Here is a 16,281-nt window from a genome sequence, read left to right as displayed (position 1 = left end):
GTTTAAACATATTTATTGAAGGGCAAACATTTTTATTAAAAAGGTCCAAGGGTTCATAAAGATAGCAATAATTACAGGTCCAGGTGGCTAGTTAAACATATAAATGGCTATCTGCAAATGCAAAATCCTTATTTGCACGCTCGGTCGTTCATTATATAAACAAGACCACTTTATCCATGAGAGCAGCGCACCAGGATAGAAATAAGGCTCTCCTGAGTTCTATTCCGGCTCTGGCATGGATTTGTTATGTAGCCTTGGGCAAGCCACTTAGGCTATGTCTACACTGACTGACAGTGGCAAATTTGCCACCGTCAGATCAACTGAGCAGTCAGTGAAGACCACCCGCTCAGTCGATCCAGAAATCGACATATTAAGACCACCTCCTCAAGTGGTGTAGCACTGCATCGACAGGAACACAGTTCCCGTCGGCGCAGCACATTGAAAATGGAGCACAGAACAGAAGCACAGAAGTTGACGCAAGTTTTTTGCATAGTTTGCATAACTCCGGTCAACTGCCACCAACTCTCCGAGGTAAGTGTAGACAAGCCCTTAGTCTCTTGCCTCAGTCTCCCCAGCTGTAAAGAGGGGATAATAATAAAATTGCCTACCTCACAGGGCTGTTGTGAGGATTAACTAATGTCTGTGAAGAGCTTTGTAAACATAAGTGTTGTAATATGGGTAGGTATAAGTGTGCATGCAAATGTAGATGGATAGTTTTATTTTCAGACACCCATGTATACCACACAGTGGGCTAAATATTTAAGTGCATAAAGTCATGGACGTTCGAGTTGAAAGAGACCTATTAGATCAGTTGGTCCATCTTCCTCTTCCTTGGCTTTTGCTATATAAAGCCACATACTCAGTGTTGTCTTAACTTAGTTTTGTGTGTGATAATGTTTTGTTTAGGTTGCTGTATACTAAGTGTATTTAATGTAAACACTGATGTAATTGTGCATATTATGTATATGTCTATGTTTGTATTGTATTATGTCTCTGCTTTCGCAGGTGTGATCGATCGATGGGAGTTAATCCAGGCCCAAGCTCTAAGCAAAGAATTGAGAATGAAACAGAATCTTCAGCAGTGGCAGCAGTTTAACTCTGACCTGAACAGTATTTGGGTTTGGTTAATGCAGACTGAAGAGGAATTAGAGAAGCTCTGTCATCTTGATCTCAGCACCGATATACAAACGATTGAGCTCCGAATTAAAAAACTGAAAGTAAGGTTTTATTTCCATTTTCCCATCCATTACCTCAGTAATGACCTGCCATGCAACCTGTGGGTTGGACTCCATTCATGAAATATAGTTGATATTTGGTTTTCACTCTCTGCATCCCTGCACAGGAAAAGGGGGCTAATGATTGGGGTGAGAAACTGGAAACATGGCTTGAGAAATCACTTATTTGCATAAAAAAATAAACCATCACCATTTTCCTGAAATTCCAAATAAATGTTGGCAACTGTTTTTATATTCAAGCTACATTTCCAAAATACACAGATAACTGCTGAAGTCAGCTGAATTAATGAAGTTTAGAAAAGGCCAAATTAAGTCAATTAAAATCTGTTCTAACCACAAACCAGCCATTTTTAAAAGAAATGGTACCCTTCTGTTTTTCTGTTAGTTACAATCTCTTCTTTTTCTTCGTGCTGACATTTTGCCCTCCTAAGGGTCCTAAACTTGGTACTCTATGCTACCACTCTACAAATCCAGGTTCAGTTGCTGGGTCCAGTGTCTCCTACACAGTGCAAGAAGGATGTCAGAGTCAGTGTGAAGCCAGCATGTTCAGCACTTGGAGTATTGGGGGAGAGGGAGAGTGCGTCCTTCAGTGACCCCTCTAGCCAATTTAGGAGCAGCATTAATGTGTGTTAGATGGAATCCAATCCAGCTGCCCTCAATGATATGAAAGTCATTGTGATATGAGGCATTATGGGGACATGGGGAAGAGACTGTAAACAAAGGAGAAGAAGGGGAGCTTCCCTAAGAATCCTCTTCCTCTCCGTTTAAAATAAATAAATAATCATATGGATAGTGGTCTTCAGTTGATAAACATAAAAAACTAATATAATTTTCAACAAAACTGTGAGGCAGAAACTTTAGTGTTGTCAAAAGCTACACTGCAATTTTTCCTGTATCTCATATTTGCTCCAGGCCTTTGCATAACTAGGCCATGTATTTTTTGCCAGGCCCTCTGTCTTTCAGACATTTGAAATACAAGCCAGCTCTTCTAATCTTTAAAATTCAGCCATGACTACAGGCGTTTAAGTCTTAAAAGTTTAATTGGTTTATTCTAAGTTTTACTGTGAACATAAAATAGTAGACATTAAAGAGTGAACATTTACATTGTTACCACGTAGTTACCACACACATTTCCTGTGCTAAGTAAAGAGGGAAACTGGTAAACTAAAATACTCTCATGTTACTTACTGCAAATCATTGCTCTTTAATGGAGACCAGTACACTCGCTTCTTCTAGAAGTCTGTAGCACACGTCTTATACATTAAGTTTTGGATGTTTCTAACTCCATTGTCATCCAGGAGTTGCAGAAAGCTGTCGATAACCGCAAAGCTATCGTCCTGTCCATCAACCTGTGTAGCTCAGAATTCACTCAATCTGACAGCGAAGAAAGCAAAAAGCTACAAGAGCGTCTGTCTCAGATGAACATGCACTGGGAACGTGTATGCAGTATGATTGAAGAATGGCGCTGCTCACTGCAGGATGCCCTAATGCAGTGTCAGGTCTGTATTTGGTGTGTAGGGTCTCATTCCCTTGGACATAATGAGGAATTCTAGAGCTGAGGGGATTCATTTTAAATGATCGACTTCCCTCCCACATCAGAGATGAAATTTTCTTCACAGCCTCCTAATGTGAGAGATCAAAACTAATGCTGCCCACATGTTCGCATATGCAAACTAAAATGCAGTTTGTAAAGGTTGGCTCTTGAAAGATCCCGGTGAAGTCTTGCACTTAGAAAGTCTAGTTAAAAGATTATTCTCCACAAACATATCATGTATGCTAGCATTCACACCTAAGCAAAGCAAGTTCAGCGTGGGTGTAAAACACTACCAGATCAGAACAGTATTCGTGGTAGCAATGGTATCAGGGCCATCAATTGCAATAATTGCAATATTGCAATAATACTGTAATATAGTATACTAATATAGACTCATGATACGTTAGTAGTATAATATAATTATATAGCCAATTGAATCTGTTGTGGAAAATAGCAATGTGGCAGAAAACGTCAGCATAAATCAGGGTTCTCTTAAGCTCTCGCATGTCTCTTATAGGATTTCCATGAAATGAGCCATGGTTTGCTGCTTTGGTTGGAGAACATTGACAGAAGAAAAAATGAGATCTTGCCTATTAATCCAAACCAAGACGTGGATACTCTGCAGGATCATCATAGACTGCTAATGGTAGGGTTATAAATGCCTGGAATGTTAAAAGCCTTCAAAGAAAAAAAAAAACCTGACAAGCAGAGAGAAGGTAGTTCTGGAGATTAGTGACTGATCTGCGAGGTACAATGTGTATATAACCCTGTGGTACTAGGAAAGTCAAGGACTCTCTTTAGCATGGTGAAGGCAGGAGTGAAATTGGTGGCTAAAACCCATTTTGTTTAATATGGAAAACATCTATCTAATTACCCCGTTGGCTGTTTGTTTGTTTTTTTTAGTTTTTGGTTGTTATTTTGGAAAGGATATCTTAATAGGAACGTGTTGGGGTCTGCAGGAGCTCTAAAATAGACTGCTGCTCATGCTATGAGATTTGGAAGAAATTGCCAGGCATTGATCACCTTTCTTCATTATAACCTGCCAGGATTTTCATTATAACCTGCCAGGAACTTTCTTCAGTGCTTCTATTGCAGTAGTCTTGGAAACTACAGTCAGTACCATCTGTCCGGGTTTGTGGGTTTTTTTTGTTTGTCTGCAAGTTCTAGCGTACTTTTTCATTTGTTTCATAATATTTAAGTAGAAAAAATCTGATTCTTTGCCTTTGCAATAGCAAATCAGACGAGAGTTGCTAGAGTCTCAGCTGAAAGTGGTGTCACTCCAAGATATGTCCTGCCAACTGCTGGTCAATGCAGAAGGCAAGGACTGCCTGGAAGCCAAAGAGAAGGTCCATGTCATTGGAAACAGACTCAAGCTTCTACTGAAGGATGTCACACATCACATCAAGGACCTAGAGAAAATCTTAGACATTTCAAGTAGTCAACTGGTAAATCATCCTATTTTATTCTTTCCTTTATCACTCATCAAGGGGTAGTTTCATGATCACGTGGACATTTTTCATATGATCAGCTATAAAATATACTACTGGCCCTTATTTTGTTGCTTAGGGCAGTGATGCCTATCTAAATGGTATGCAACTATTGAACGGTTTATGAAATCTCCTTCATCGTGTGTTGTCCAGTGACTTTCCTGTCTCTGGAACAGCAATTCATAAATTCAAAGGCCACAAGGGACCACTGTGATCATCTAGTCTGACCTCCTGTATAACACAGGCCATAGAACATTCCCCCCAAAATTGCTAGAGCGTATCTTTTAGAAGAACCTCCTCTCTTAATTGCCAGTGATGGAGAATCCAGCATGATCCATGGTAAATTGTTCCAATGGTTAAATTACCCTCACTGTTAAAAATAGGTACCTTTATTTTCAGTCTGAATTTGTCTGGGTTCAACTTTCAGCCTTGACTGCCTACATTGCTGCCATTGAGTCAGTCACCTGGCAAAGAGCATGGGGTAGCTACTGTAGCTGCAGCATCTGAACCTGTGACATGTTTCCACAGAGTAAACAGCATCTACTTTCCTATTGACAAACTAATGAAAACGCTTAAAATAAATTCTCTAGTGTGCTCACAAATATCCAATTTGTTTGTTTGTGTTTTCTTAGCTTTGGAAGTGTACTCCATATCGGCAAATGTTATCTTGTAGATGAGAGTGTGGGGAAGGACGTTATGCTTGTGTCTTCATTGTACCTGCCCCAGTCAGACAAAAGACTTCAACACTCTCCATTGTTTTCAATCCCTCCTCTTGTAGTCCCCAAAACCCGCACAAAGTATGGAGAATGTGATGTGTTTTCAATCTGTCTAGTATATCGCTCTCTGTCTTTATCTGTATAAAGTAATGTCTGGGATTCCAGTGGGAATTTTCACTGAGTACACAACGCCTCTTTACCTTTTAAGAACCAATAAAGAGAGGCCATGTTCTTGATACTGACTTTGCCTTATCTTGGACAGTTAAATGTTATTTCTAGCAGAGTACTCATTTGCCTTTCTTTCTCTTCAGATCCTAACACATGTAATTTATAGTGATTTAATCCTACAGATTTGCATACATTTAAATCTCCCTGTGTCATGTTTCAAGGATCAGTAATACAAAGCACTCTGCTAAAACTGAGGATTTCACTCCCTTTTTCTGATTGTGGTTTCCTTAGCAGATAACTTATGTTCTTCTAATCTCTTATGATTCTGAACTTTAGGATTTATCCTCATGGTCCTCAACTGATGAACTGGACACTTCAGGATCCCTTAGTCCTATATCTGGAAGAAGCACTCCAAGCAGACAGAGAATGGTAATTTCATGCCCTATACCTTCTATCACCACTGGGGCGGGAGCACCAGATATTTACAGTAGCTGTAGCCAGCTGAAAGGTCTACACAATCTCCCTGATAGGAAAGAAGAAGGCACAAACCAAGAATTCCCCACAAACAAAGCTGCTTTCCCAACCCTGCTGCATCTCTCTCCCTGCATGAAATCAGAATTAGAAAAAGCTCTGTATAAAACCTGGGCTCAAAGTCTGGCTGGAGGTTTGAGGTATGGCACACTGTCTCTCTTGTATTCTGTTCAAGTGATGGCAGCATCCCAATGTCTGGTCTTGTCCCAGCCCGGTTGCAGCCAATCCCTTCACTCTCTACTTGGCATCCTCTGCAGAGCTGCTTTGTCAAGACCATCAGTAAAACTTTCTTTTCGTGTTTGATTAAAACTGTAGATGGAGCCAGAATCTTATTGAGATTTTGGATGAGGGGCTGCACAGAAAGCTTATAAGGCATTGACAGAGACACTGGCACAGAACCTGATCAGTGGATGTGACAACTGTTCTAATGTTGCATGTGGTCACCACCAGAACACAATACAAGAAATGCAGCATTCCATGCTGCATTCTTCTCCTCCACACTTTGATCCCTATATGGAACTGGAATTTTTATCTTTCTTTAGAATTCTGTTGGTTGATTTTATTTTAATTATTATTCAGTTTTCCTTAGTTCTTAACTATCGATTTTCATTTGCACTTTTTTAAAACATCTGAGTTCTGTCCTGATGAACTTTGTGGTCTCTTGAAATTGATTTTGCTGCATTCACTAGTTTTCTTTAGATCCTAGTTTGAGAATGTAAAGGAATACTGGCTTTTCGAAAGGGAAGAGAACAACATAAAACATGAGCATTTTATTTCTGGAGTCATTAATTTCACTTTTTTATTAGCCACTTTTTAAAAAATTACTAATAAAAGTCATGATACCATAAACTGGAAGACGCCTGCACACCACAGAAAGTGATAAAATTATTTACTATAGCAAACTTTGGCTAAAGAGCTGGTAGAAATGTAATATGCCTCGTCTTAACATGTTCATCTGTATTTGTTCATCTCTAACACAATACTGTGTTTACATACATTATTTTCTTCATTTTTGTCCATAACGTACAGTATAAGATTCCTCAGGGCCTGATTTTAAACTGGCTTCCCTTTCTGCACATGTAATTTTGGGGGGGGGAAAATTTGTCTCTTAAAATTCTAGTGCCAAGCACATCACCAATACTATGTAAATAATAATAATAACCTAACATCCAGACACTGTCAGCTAGTTAACCATCTAAGCTGCACTAACTGTGCTAGCAAATCATTCCAAGTGCAATAGTGCACCACAGTTATTTGGCCCTCAAAATTGTGGGTGGAAAAAGGGAAGCCAGACTTTTTAAAGGTTGTATTTGGAATAATGTTCTACAGAACATTAATTTAGCTGCAATTAAATATAAATACACTTACGTATATCCCTTTCAATAAGATGAATTAATTCGTATCTCATGTTACAAATTATTTGAACCAAAAACATTTTAACATTTTTTTTTAACCAAACCTTAATATGGATCATTTTAATGACTAAAACATTCTGTCAAGTTTCTTTTGTCTGTTGAAACCATTTTCATATTCAGCTGGGAGCCGAAGAAAAGCCAGTTTCCTTGGTTCATGGGTATTGGTCACTTCATTTGATTTTATGTTTCCTTTGCTGCACTTTTAATTTGATTTCATCAGTAGCTTGTCTTTATTTGCCTGGACTGAACATTCTTCTTTCTTTACCCCCTGTTCATTGCAAACAGCCACGGGGCAAATGTAGTGTCTCACAGCCTGGACCCTCTGTCAGCAGTCCACATAGCAGGTACCTTATTCTCCTGGTTTCCGCACTCTGTTCTAGAATTCCAAGAGGATGATGGAAATTGCCCATGATGTCCATTAAGTGTGTCTCCACATTTAATCTGTCAAAGAGACAGGAATTAACCATGTCAAGTGCAAGGTTCCTTTATAAACAGGATTCAGTTATTACAACCAAAATATCTGTAAATAGAAATTCCTGATAATTGTCGAATATACAACTTTTGCTTCCCATTAACATCACTTAAATTTAAATTGATTTTGACACATTTGATCACATGGGTGTTTTACATTCATGATACTGCTTATTACATTAAGATCTGATTAGCAGAAACACCATTAGGTTCATGGCAAAGACTTTTGTCATCCTCTTTATTTCTAGATATTAAATTAAGGCAAGTATTAGACCATTACAATATTTTAGAATTTATAAAACCCACAAATCTGGAGAAAACACACTAGCATCCTCTCTCTTTTGCTTTTTAATTTTTGTTAATGTTTTGTTCAGTTTGTGGATTTTCAGTTCTCATCACTCAGAATGAAAAGTCAGAATTTGAGCATTTTCATCCTAAAAATAGCATCTTTTCTCTCTGCAATCACAGAACTTTTTTGCAGATATAACACACTGACATTAATATGACACATGACAAGTGCTTGCATCCATATATCACTCGAGGAGCAGCACTGCCCCATTTCTAGATGACCACTAGAGAGCAGACTTGCAGCTGCAGCTTTTTGCTTTCCACCTTGTCTCCAGCAATCTATCATCTCTGCGGCTAACAGTGCTTCTGCATTCTCTGTTGTTGGTGTGATGTTTGTCCCCCTTCACTCTTTCACTGATCAGTTCACTTCCCCCCTCTAGAATAAACAAAACACATTTAAAAAAATCAAACTGTATATATAAACACTAAGGGTAGAGGTCCTGTCCCATTCCTGCATCTAGTCAGTTGCAACAAGAATCTAAAATTATGGGGGGGGAGAGGAGGAATTATATATGAACTATAATCAAACTTACACTGTCTTTGTCATCTATGTAGTAAAATTGAACTATTTCATTGAAATAGTTCCTGTTCAAATGAGAGAAATTTTAGGTTTGAAACAGGGCCAAAATAGATTTATACTGTGATTGAGCAATGGTGAGGCATTCAAAAAAAGCCTTGAATGCACTTTGTACTTGATGGCCTTTATTCTGTAAAGACAAACCATGCTTTTGCTCAACAAAGCAACCATGAAATATGGGATGGGGAGAGCAAAAACTGCTAGCGTTTAGAACTAATCAGTTATCCAGATTATTTCCAATATTTGCAGTATCTTAAATGTGTATATAGAATCAGTTCATGGCTTTGTAGCTGTATCACTTCACTACCAAAATTCAAGTGATGTGTGGTAGGTAGAACATTTAATCTTCTAATGCCTCCAAGAAAGTAGGTGTGTGTTGTTGAAAAAACAGTAAAATAGCATAAAGAATAACTGATATATACTTATACAAATGACCTCAGTTCTCTGTTCTTCTTGTAAATAGAAAAATTCTCCCTGATTCTCCATCTCCAGTCAGTATAAAACTTGGCATCCTGTTTCTTATAGAAGGGGGGCCATGGGAAGTTTAATCTCTGACCATTAAGAGCTAAGATGTCTTTTATGTACCTGTCTGAAGAACAAAGTTTAAAACTCAGGCAGATAAGCATGCTTGCACTAGCAACACTGAACTAAAGGAATATGTTGTCTGCTCTTCTGCTCCCCTCTATATTCACAGCAACGCACACACAGAGAAGGCGTCTGTGTTGTAGGGGTGAGCGACTTGCCCAGCGTGCGTCATAGCAGCGCTTTGCAGCTTTGGGATCAGCCCACATTCTAACAGTGGTATCTGCGCGGCACCTTTCAGATCAGCTCTCTTCAGCACTGTTTATTAACACATCTCATAGCTGTTCAACACAATATTCAATTTGTCATTCAGACAAGCATGGAATACAAATGAGTTACTACTGAATAGGAAACTTAATCAAATGCGCAAGCCAGACAGGTTGTGGTTGATGTGTAATGTGATTTTAACTGATAAAGCAGTACAAGCTGTCACTGTGTTCTTTAATATTTTGACATGCCTCTGATCAGAGTACTTTGTGTTTGATCTTGCACTGGATCAGCAAACCCTAATAGACTATAGTATAAGGGAGAACCAAAGAGAAATTAGAAATGTTTATCTGTAGGATTTTGAAATGGAAAATTACTTACTTTAAAAATTACAGGGACAGTGGGGTTTTTTAATGAGCTTGATGACATTTTGCCTTTCCATTATCATAACAAATTGGTTAACATATTTACTGTATCCTGTTCATTCAGCACATAACCCATGCCTGTTTAGCAAGATATCCTCCCAAATCTACACATTACAGTATGTCATGAATCTGATGTTGTGTGAGGCAGTACAAGCTGTTGCGTGCTAATTAGGAAAAGCAAATCCCAAAAGTGCATTTTCCCTTCAGCAGCTAATACAGCTCTCAGAAAATGCACACCTGGATCTATGCCTGCAGATTTTTTAAAGTGATTAAAATGTTAAAAAGACAAAAATAATTGTGCAATTTGCTCCAGTGTGTTTACATTGTCTCTCTTGGGCAGTTCTATTCAAACTCTGGCGCCACTGATCCAGTCCCTGCTTCTTAACACCACCACCTCACCCCCGTCCTGCATCAAATAACAAATTTATGAAGTTCACATTTAATTGCTGAGCCGAACCAGGCCACAAGATTCTTACTGGCTTTGATTGCATGATAGTAGACAGTGTAGTGCACTGATTAGAACTGGGGATTTGGACTCAGATCTCCACAGGTCTGTTCCCAGTTCTGCCACTCACTAAGATTTCGGTCTTGTCACTTAAACTGCCTGTTTAACCACCTGTAAAATGGATATATTAATCTTCTTTACAATGTAAGCCAGCTAACTTGGGGGAAGGGAGGGAGGCAGAAAAGCCAACATGGAACATGCAGTAGCAGAAAATAACTAAGTTAGCTGCATACTGAGAAGTAAGGTGAAGATACATGTGAGCTGAAATGAGAATTCCCCCTGCTCATCTGGTAAACCTGCAGGATAATTTAACTTCTACCTACCAGCTAAACTTTTCAGAAGAGACAAGAGAAGAGTTCCAATCCTCCAGACTTTGCAAGCTCTGTCAGTGCGGAGTTCCACTGCTATATGTATCCTAAAGTCAAGTCGTCAGAGTTCTTGTGTAGATGACTTGGTTTGACATTAGGAAGCTTGCAGCTGGTCAGATTTGCAGCTGTGCCTTCCACAATATCTAGTCACTAGGATCTATGTAAGAGAGTAAAGAACAATTGTGAAGGGGTCTGACTTTAGTCCAAATGAGCAGCTGTCAGTGTGACAAATGGCAGAGCAGCCTGAAAGAGTAGGCAGGGAATGCATGGGCAAGAGAAATGAACTACTCTTTTTTCCCAAAGTGGCATACTGTGTAGCATTTGGAGCCAATCGCTACCCATTGAAATTGATAGGAAGTTTTTCATTTACTTCAGTAGCTGCAGATCTTCAGTTGCAAATGCTACATTTAATCTTTCCGTCCCACCCACAGTAAACAGTTTGAGCTGCGTATCCAGTTTTCCATCACTATTAATGTGTCCATTACAGTATGAGTATGTATGATAAACAGCAGCTATATCACCAAAGGAATATAGCGCTTGAACTTTTTAAAACATACCCTTTGAAAATACAGAAGGAAATGTTTCATTATTCACTTCTTGGATCATTTCCATGCAGTATTAGCCATTAATATTTACAACCCTGATATTCTACTACTATATTTCAGAACACTTCTCCAATAACAGCATTAATTCTTCAGAGAATTAACTAGACCCATCAGAGAGAGCCTCCGAACACTTTCCAACACCACCTTTTGAATGCTTTTATGTTTTTCAAGAAATACAAAACAAAATCAGTGGTGCATTTGGTCTGGTGTAGTTTTGAGAAGAGAGGAAAATTACTGGTCTGTCTCTTGGCAATTCCAATGGAGAACCTTTTGGTAGCCCCAAGGAAAGTTGCAGGTGATGTTCAGCTCACTGGATAACTATTTAAAAAAAAGACTTAGCTTTTCACATCATGATCATTAACCCCAGTGATGAGTAGACGCTACAAAATGTGTCGCTTGTTGATGTGCTCTAAGCAACAGTATTTATTCCAAAAGAGCCACGTAAGTAGGTAGACTGTGCAGCGAACTGCTTGGAAGGTAATTAAGCACTCCATGTTCCTTTTGTTTCTACTTCAGCCCATTAACTCTCTGTGTTGGCATTCTTAGACAGTGGAAGGCCTTGTCTAATTGAACTTTAATATGGAATGCTCTGATGCTGTTAAATGTGCCATGTCCTTTCATTGCGTTCAATATAATATATGATCTTACATGATGCAAGAATAAGCAGCTTTCCTTTCTGGTTCCAATGCTGTGGATTTAAGCAATGTGCAATCTTTTGTTTTGATCTTGACCTCTTGACCTAATCATCCCAGTAAGTTAATCATTTAGTGGACCCAAATATTCACCCCTCCATCAGTCAACTAAATGTAACCAAAAGCTGCCTGGCTTCCTTTTAAGTCTTCAGCATGGGAAGACATCTGTACGTAAGTGTGCTAGTAATAGCAAATGATCTCCTCCAGTAAGAGATTAATAATTGGAGAACTAATTACTTCAGTGATCCAGAAGGTACAGGAGACGGTATACTTCCATGGCCATTAAACTAAAATTCCCATCAAAACAAAGGTAATTCTGAAGATGGATTCTCATTTTCCTTTACGTTGTTTTACATACGTCTTTCTACCTCCTTAACCTCAGCACACCATTGTGTTCTTACTGAACTGTAATGAAATTGCCATGAGACCTTCATATCCCATAAACACTTGATAATAAAAAGAACTGAAGCAAGATTGAAGTAGGCTGCAGTATTAGGAGATTGCTTGAGAGCCATTACATTCTCCTGCATTTTTAGTACTTTCCAAAACACGGTACCTTTCATGCCACATAATTAGTGTACTTATATTGTTCTATTTGGTATTTTTAACCTTCAAGCTGCCTTTTATCAATTCATCTAACTTCTAAAAAGTCTTTCAGTAGGTCATCCTTGTAGCAGGGTTCTGAGATCTTAGGTCAAGAGGGCAAAATGGGAAGGTTTGTGTCAAAATGAAATTCAAACTTTATCCACCACTAGAAAGAAGAGCTTCCATGTTACAGGGAAATCTAAAAACTTCAGTCAAAATTTTCAAATGTGGGTACCTAAAATTAGGCATCTAAATTGATGGCCTGATTTTTGGTTTTCAGAGGTGCTGAGCTCCCATATCTCCCATTGATTAAAAAATTGCTGTGGATTTAGGTGCTTAACTTTAGGCATACAGGTTAGAAAATGTTGACCTCAAGGCTTACCTCCCTATCAGATATTGAAAGCAGGCTGTGACTGTCATGTTAGTAATAGGTTTTCATAGAAAGACAGCAGGGAAATAAGTCACACAGAAAGGGTAAGAATCCATTCAAGTTCAGGAATTTTAACTCCTGATTCAGTGCAAAATGAAGCTATGCTGTATTCTGTACAGACTGGGATCCCTCTAATCCAACATTGGCATATTATTGCTCTTGTTGCATGATTCATTGTGATACTTCCTGAAAGAAAAAGTAGTTGACACTTAAAGCATTTCCCTTCTAGACTATGTGCAGATATGGACTGAGTCGGCAGCTGACATGATAGAATATATTTTGTCTTGCCTAGAGAGTACAATCTCTAAATTTTTTCACATGGAAAATCTCTTATGCAATTAAGAAGAAATGATAACATTTGAGCTTCCCATGGGCTATTCTTTTTCGGATTGATCAAATGTTTTGTTTTCCGATCCCACCATTGCTAAACAGTGACAGTGTTACAGTAATGGCATATTCAGTATAAAATCCCTTTGGCAGCTGTTGTTATAGGATTTGTATTTATTTTAAAATTAGTATTCCAGGAAGAGTTGTTATATTCCAGAAAGCAGTGTCCATTTTGATAAGGCTTTTGTTTATGCTATATTGGTTTCTTTTCTCAGGTCCACAAGAGGTGGCTCAGATTCCTCCCATTCTGAGACACTAACAGCTCAGCAGCACCCGTCCTTCTTCCTTAGGGTCCTCAGAGCTGCTCTACCACTTCAGCTTCTTCTGCTGCTCTTGATTGGTCTTGCCTGCCTTGTACCAATGACCGAGGAAGACTACAGCTGTACCCTATCGAATAATTTTGCCCGGTCCTTCCACCCCATGTTAAGATATACTAATGGCCCTCCTCCTTTATGAAGCAGTGGAAAGGCTAGTAAAGTTGGAGAAACATGTCAGGAAATGGGCCTGTTTCAAGTATTAATGCACTCAATGTGGCAGCTTTATCTGTCTTCTGTAGCCAATGTTCCCATGTCATTCTACTGGCACTAAATTAATAATGTATCAGTACCAAAATGTGTAATGCATTATGTGAGTAATATCATTTCAAAACTCACATCCCTGGCTCTAAGAAGGCTATGAAATAAGTGAGGGAATTTTCTTTCTCTCCAACATTCTGGATCTTTAGCCACTTTATATCTGGATCATTGCCATGTCCTATGCATCACCCAAGGACTTCATACTGCTGAGAGAACTTTTCCTGTGTGCGGCTCTGAATGAGTTATTAGCCAATCTTTGTTAAATACACTATCAGTATCTTACAGTATACAAAGCAACCAGTGCTAAGGACATTTTAGAGACTTTGTAGCATACACTTTTAAAAAGCTTGTATGGCAATGTACTATTTTCCTTGGTTTTTTGTTTTGGGCATGGTGTTCTAACCTTTGTTTTGGATGCATAGGCTGTAAATCTGACAGGCACTTTTCTAAGGTTTAAACAAATGGATGTAATAAATAAGATCATGAAAGGTTTTATGAGAAAAATATTGAATGTCAAGTAAAAAAAAAAAAGGAACCTATTTATGTATGTACAGTTTGCTAAGCCAAGTTTTGTTTGTAATGATTTCTTTGCATTTATTATAGATACCATACAATATTTTGACTACGTGCTTTTTAATGACAATTATAGAAACCTGTAAGTTTAGAATGAGAAATGTATGGCAAAAACAATTAAGACATGTATATGCTGCAATTCTCAAAGAAAAAAAGTAAAATAAACAAAAATGCTGTAACAGTGAATTATAGCAGGAATCTGTGGGAATGAAAGATCTTGCAAAATTGTTGCAGGATTGTATGAGATATAGGAAACTACAGAATCAGTGATGAATATAAAAAGCTATTCTTATTAATTATGAATTAACATTTGGAAACTCTAGATTTTTCTAATCTGTTTCCTGTTGTTCATGTTTCCCAAAGGATTAGATTTATTTGTGTGTGCTGCCTCCCGTTCTCCCATTATTATTAACAGTCGTCATTGAAGAAGATTCTATTTTTATGAGTTGAAAACATTTAAATCTTCTCCGTAGCAGCTTGATATAGACTGACACTAAGACTGATATTTATGCTTGACAACTAGCTGAAGCACTGTCATGGAATATACCCAACACACAAACATAAATAGCAGAAACACAGAACAAAATGAAAACTCATAAATTTCCCAGAAACATTACAGCAAACTCACTCTCTGAGCAGCGCCAGGCACTTCACATAGTTTGAGTCATAACTTAACCAAAACAAAATTCTTTTCAAGTCTGAGAGATTGCAGAGTATTGCCCTAAAGTACTCGTTTAATGTTTTTCTGGTTTTTTTAAAAAACCATTCCCCATACTGTATATTTTCTCATTAATTTTATGAGCAAATGTTTTCATTTAAAAAGAGAATAGATTGGAGTGTGTAAGCAAGAAGAAAGGAGCGCTGGTTTTGCTGAGCCTGGAGAAAACAAAACTACTTCCATGGTTGATGCTTCTTGTGATTGCCTTCCTGGGGAGCAAGGGCTTGAATCAAGACTGATTAGAACTGAGCTGTTGAGGGCAGTCATCTGAGTTAATACATGGGGCAGTTCTCATGTCTTGGAGCAATTATTCCAGATTCTTGGACAGATGTCACTGAACGGGATAGAGAGGATTCATGATTTTTTTTTAAGGCTTCTTGACACACATTAGGATTAGAGACTTTTAAAAAAAGGAAAACTCAGATTATGGAGCACAAAATGGTAATCCAGGTCAGGGGGGAGAGGGACATCAGCCTGCTTCTACTGCTTCCCAGTAAAGCCCTACTGACCTCAGGCAAGCCAGCAAATGTTAGCGGAAAGCAAGCACACAGCCTGAGAGTAATAAACAGCATTAAAGTTTTTATCTTCAGAGTTCACCAAAGAGAGTCCTGGGCAGAGTACACAGACAACTGCACTGATCCCAGGGATCCATACATTCTAATTTAAATAATTTAAAAATTAGAGGAAGAAAAAGATTTTTCACTAGGTTTCATACAGGAGGTAAGAGGCAAGAAATGAAGCCTTAAATTAGCCTTTCAAGTGTAGAAAGGTGACCTCTCACATTCTCAAGTGGAACAGCTGATTAGAACAAGATAGGCTTTTATCCACTACCATATCAGTTTTGCCAGCTCTGCAGCCTGCCTCTGCCCCTTGCCATATCTGCCTCCTGCATCTCCAACCACTAGCACAAACTCTCCATTCAAGACTGAGCTACTTGTCCTTCTACCAGCCTTTCCCATCCTGTTGCTGCTTTGCTATATTCTCTGTCCCGGAGTATATTCCATTTTCTTACTGCTTACTCCACAATACGTCTAAATACTGGAGCCACGTGAGAAAGGCTGGCTTATGGTGACCATGCAAGAGCCTCTGTCGAATCCTCTACTGGAGCTGAGTCTTCCACTACAGTAGAGGAGAAGGTGCTTTGAGC

General features: G+C 38.6%; 1 protein-coding gene across 2 annotated transcripts in view; it reads left to right on the top strand.

Annotated features, from left to right (window-relative positions):
* SYNE1 (spectrin repeat containing nuclear envelope protein 1) overlaps nucleotides 1-14,926 on the top strand; it is a 458,068-nt gene extending 443,142 nt beyond the window's left edge. For both annotated transcript variants that reach the window (XM_067542425.1, XM_067542426.1), the window contains 7 exons: nucleotides 1,006-1,217; nucleotides 2,534-2,734; nucleotides 3,287-3,415; nucleotides 4,002-4,214; nucleotides 5,477-5,569; nucleotides 7,372-7,430; nucleotides 13,484-14,926. In XM_067542425.1, coding sequence (XP_067398526.1) covers nucleotides 1,006-1,217; nucleotides 2,534-2,734; nucleotides 3,287-3,415; nucleotides 4,002-4,214; nucleotides 5,477-5,569; nucleotides 7,372-7,430; nucleotides 13,484-13,724 — 1,148 coding nt within the window. In that variant the 3' untranslated portion in view covers nucleotides 13,725-14,926. The remainder of the gene's footprint in view (nucleotides 1-1,005; nucleotides 1,218-2,533; nucleotides 2,735-3,286; nucleotides 3,416-4,001; nucleotides 4,215-5,476; nucleotides 5,570-7,371; nucleotides 7,431-13,483) is intronic.
* The last annotated feature ends 1,355 nt before the right edge of the window (nucleotides 14,927-16,281 follow it).

Source organism: Emydura macquarii, unplaced genomic scaffold (assembly GCF_026122565.2).
Source record: "Emydura macquarii macquarii isolate MOO-44397 ecotype Brisbane River unplaced genomic scaffold, CSIRO-AGI_Emac_v2 contig_705, whole genome shotgun sequence".
Lineage (NCBI taxonomy): Eukaryota > Metazoa > Chordata > Testudines > Chelidae > Emydura > Emydura macquarii.
The sequence above is the reverse complement of the archived record's forward strand: the minus strand, read 5'-3'. Positions and strand labels throughout refer to the sequence as shown.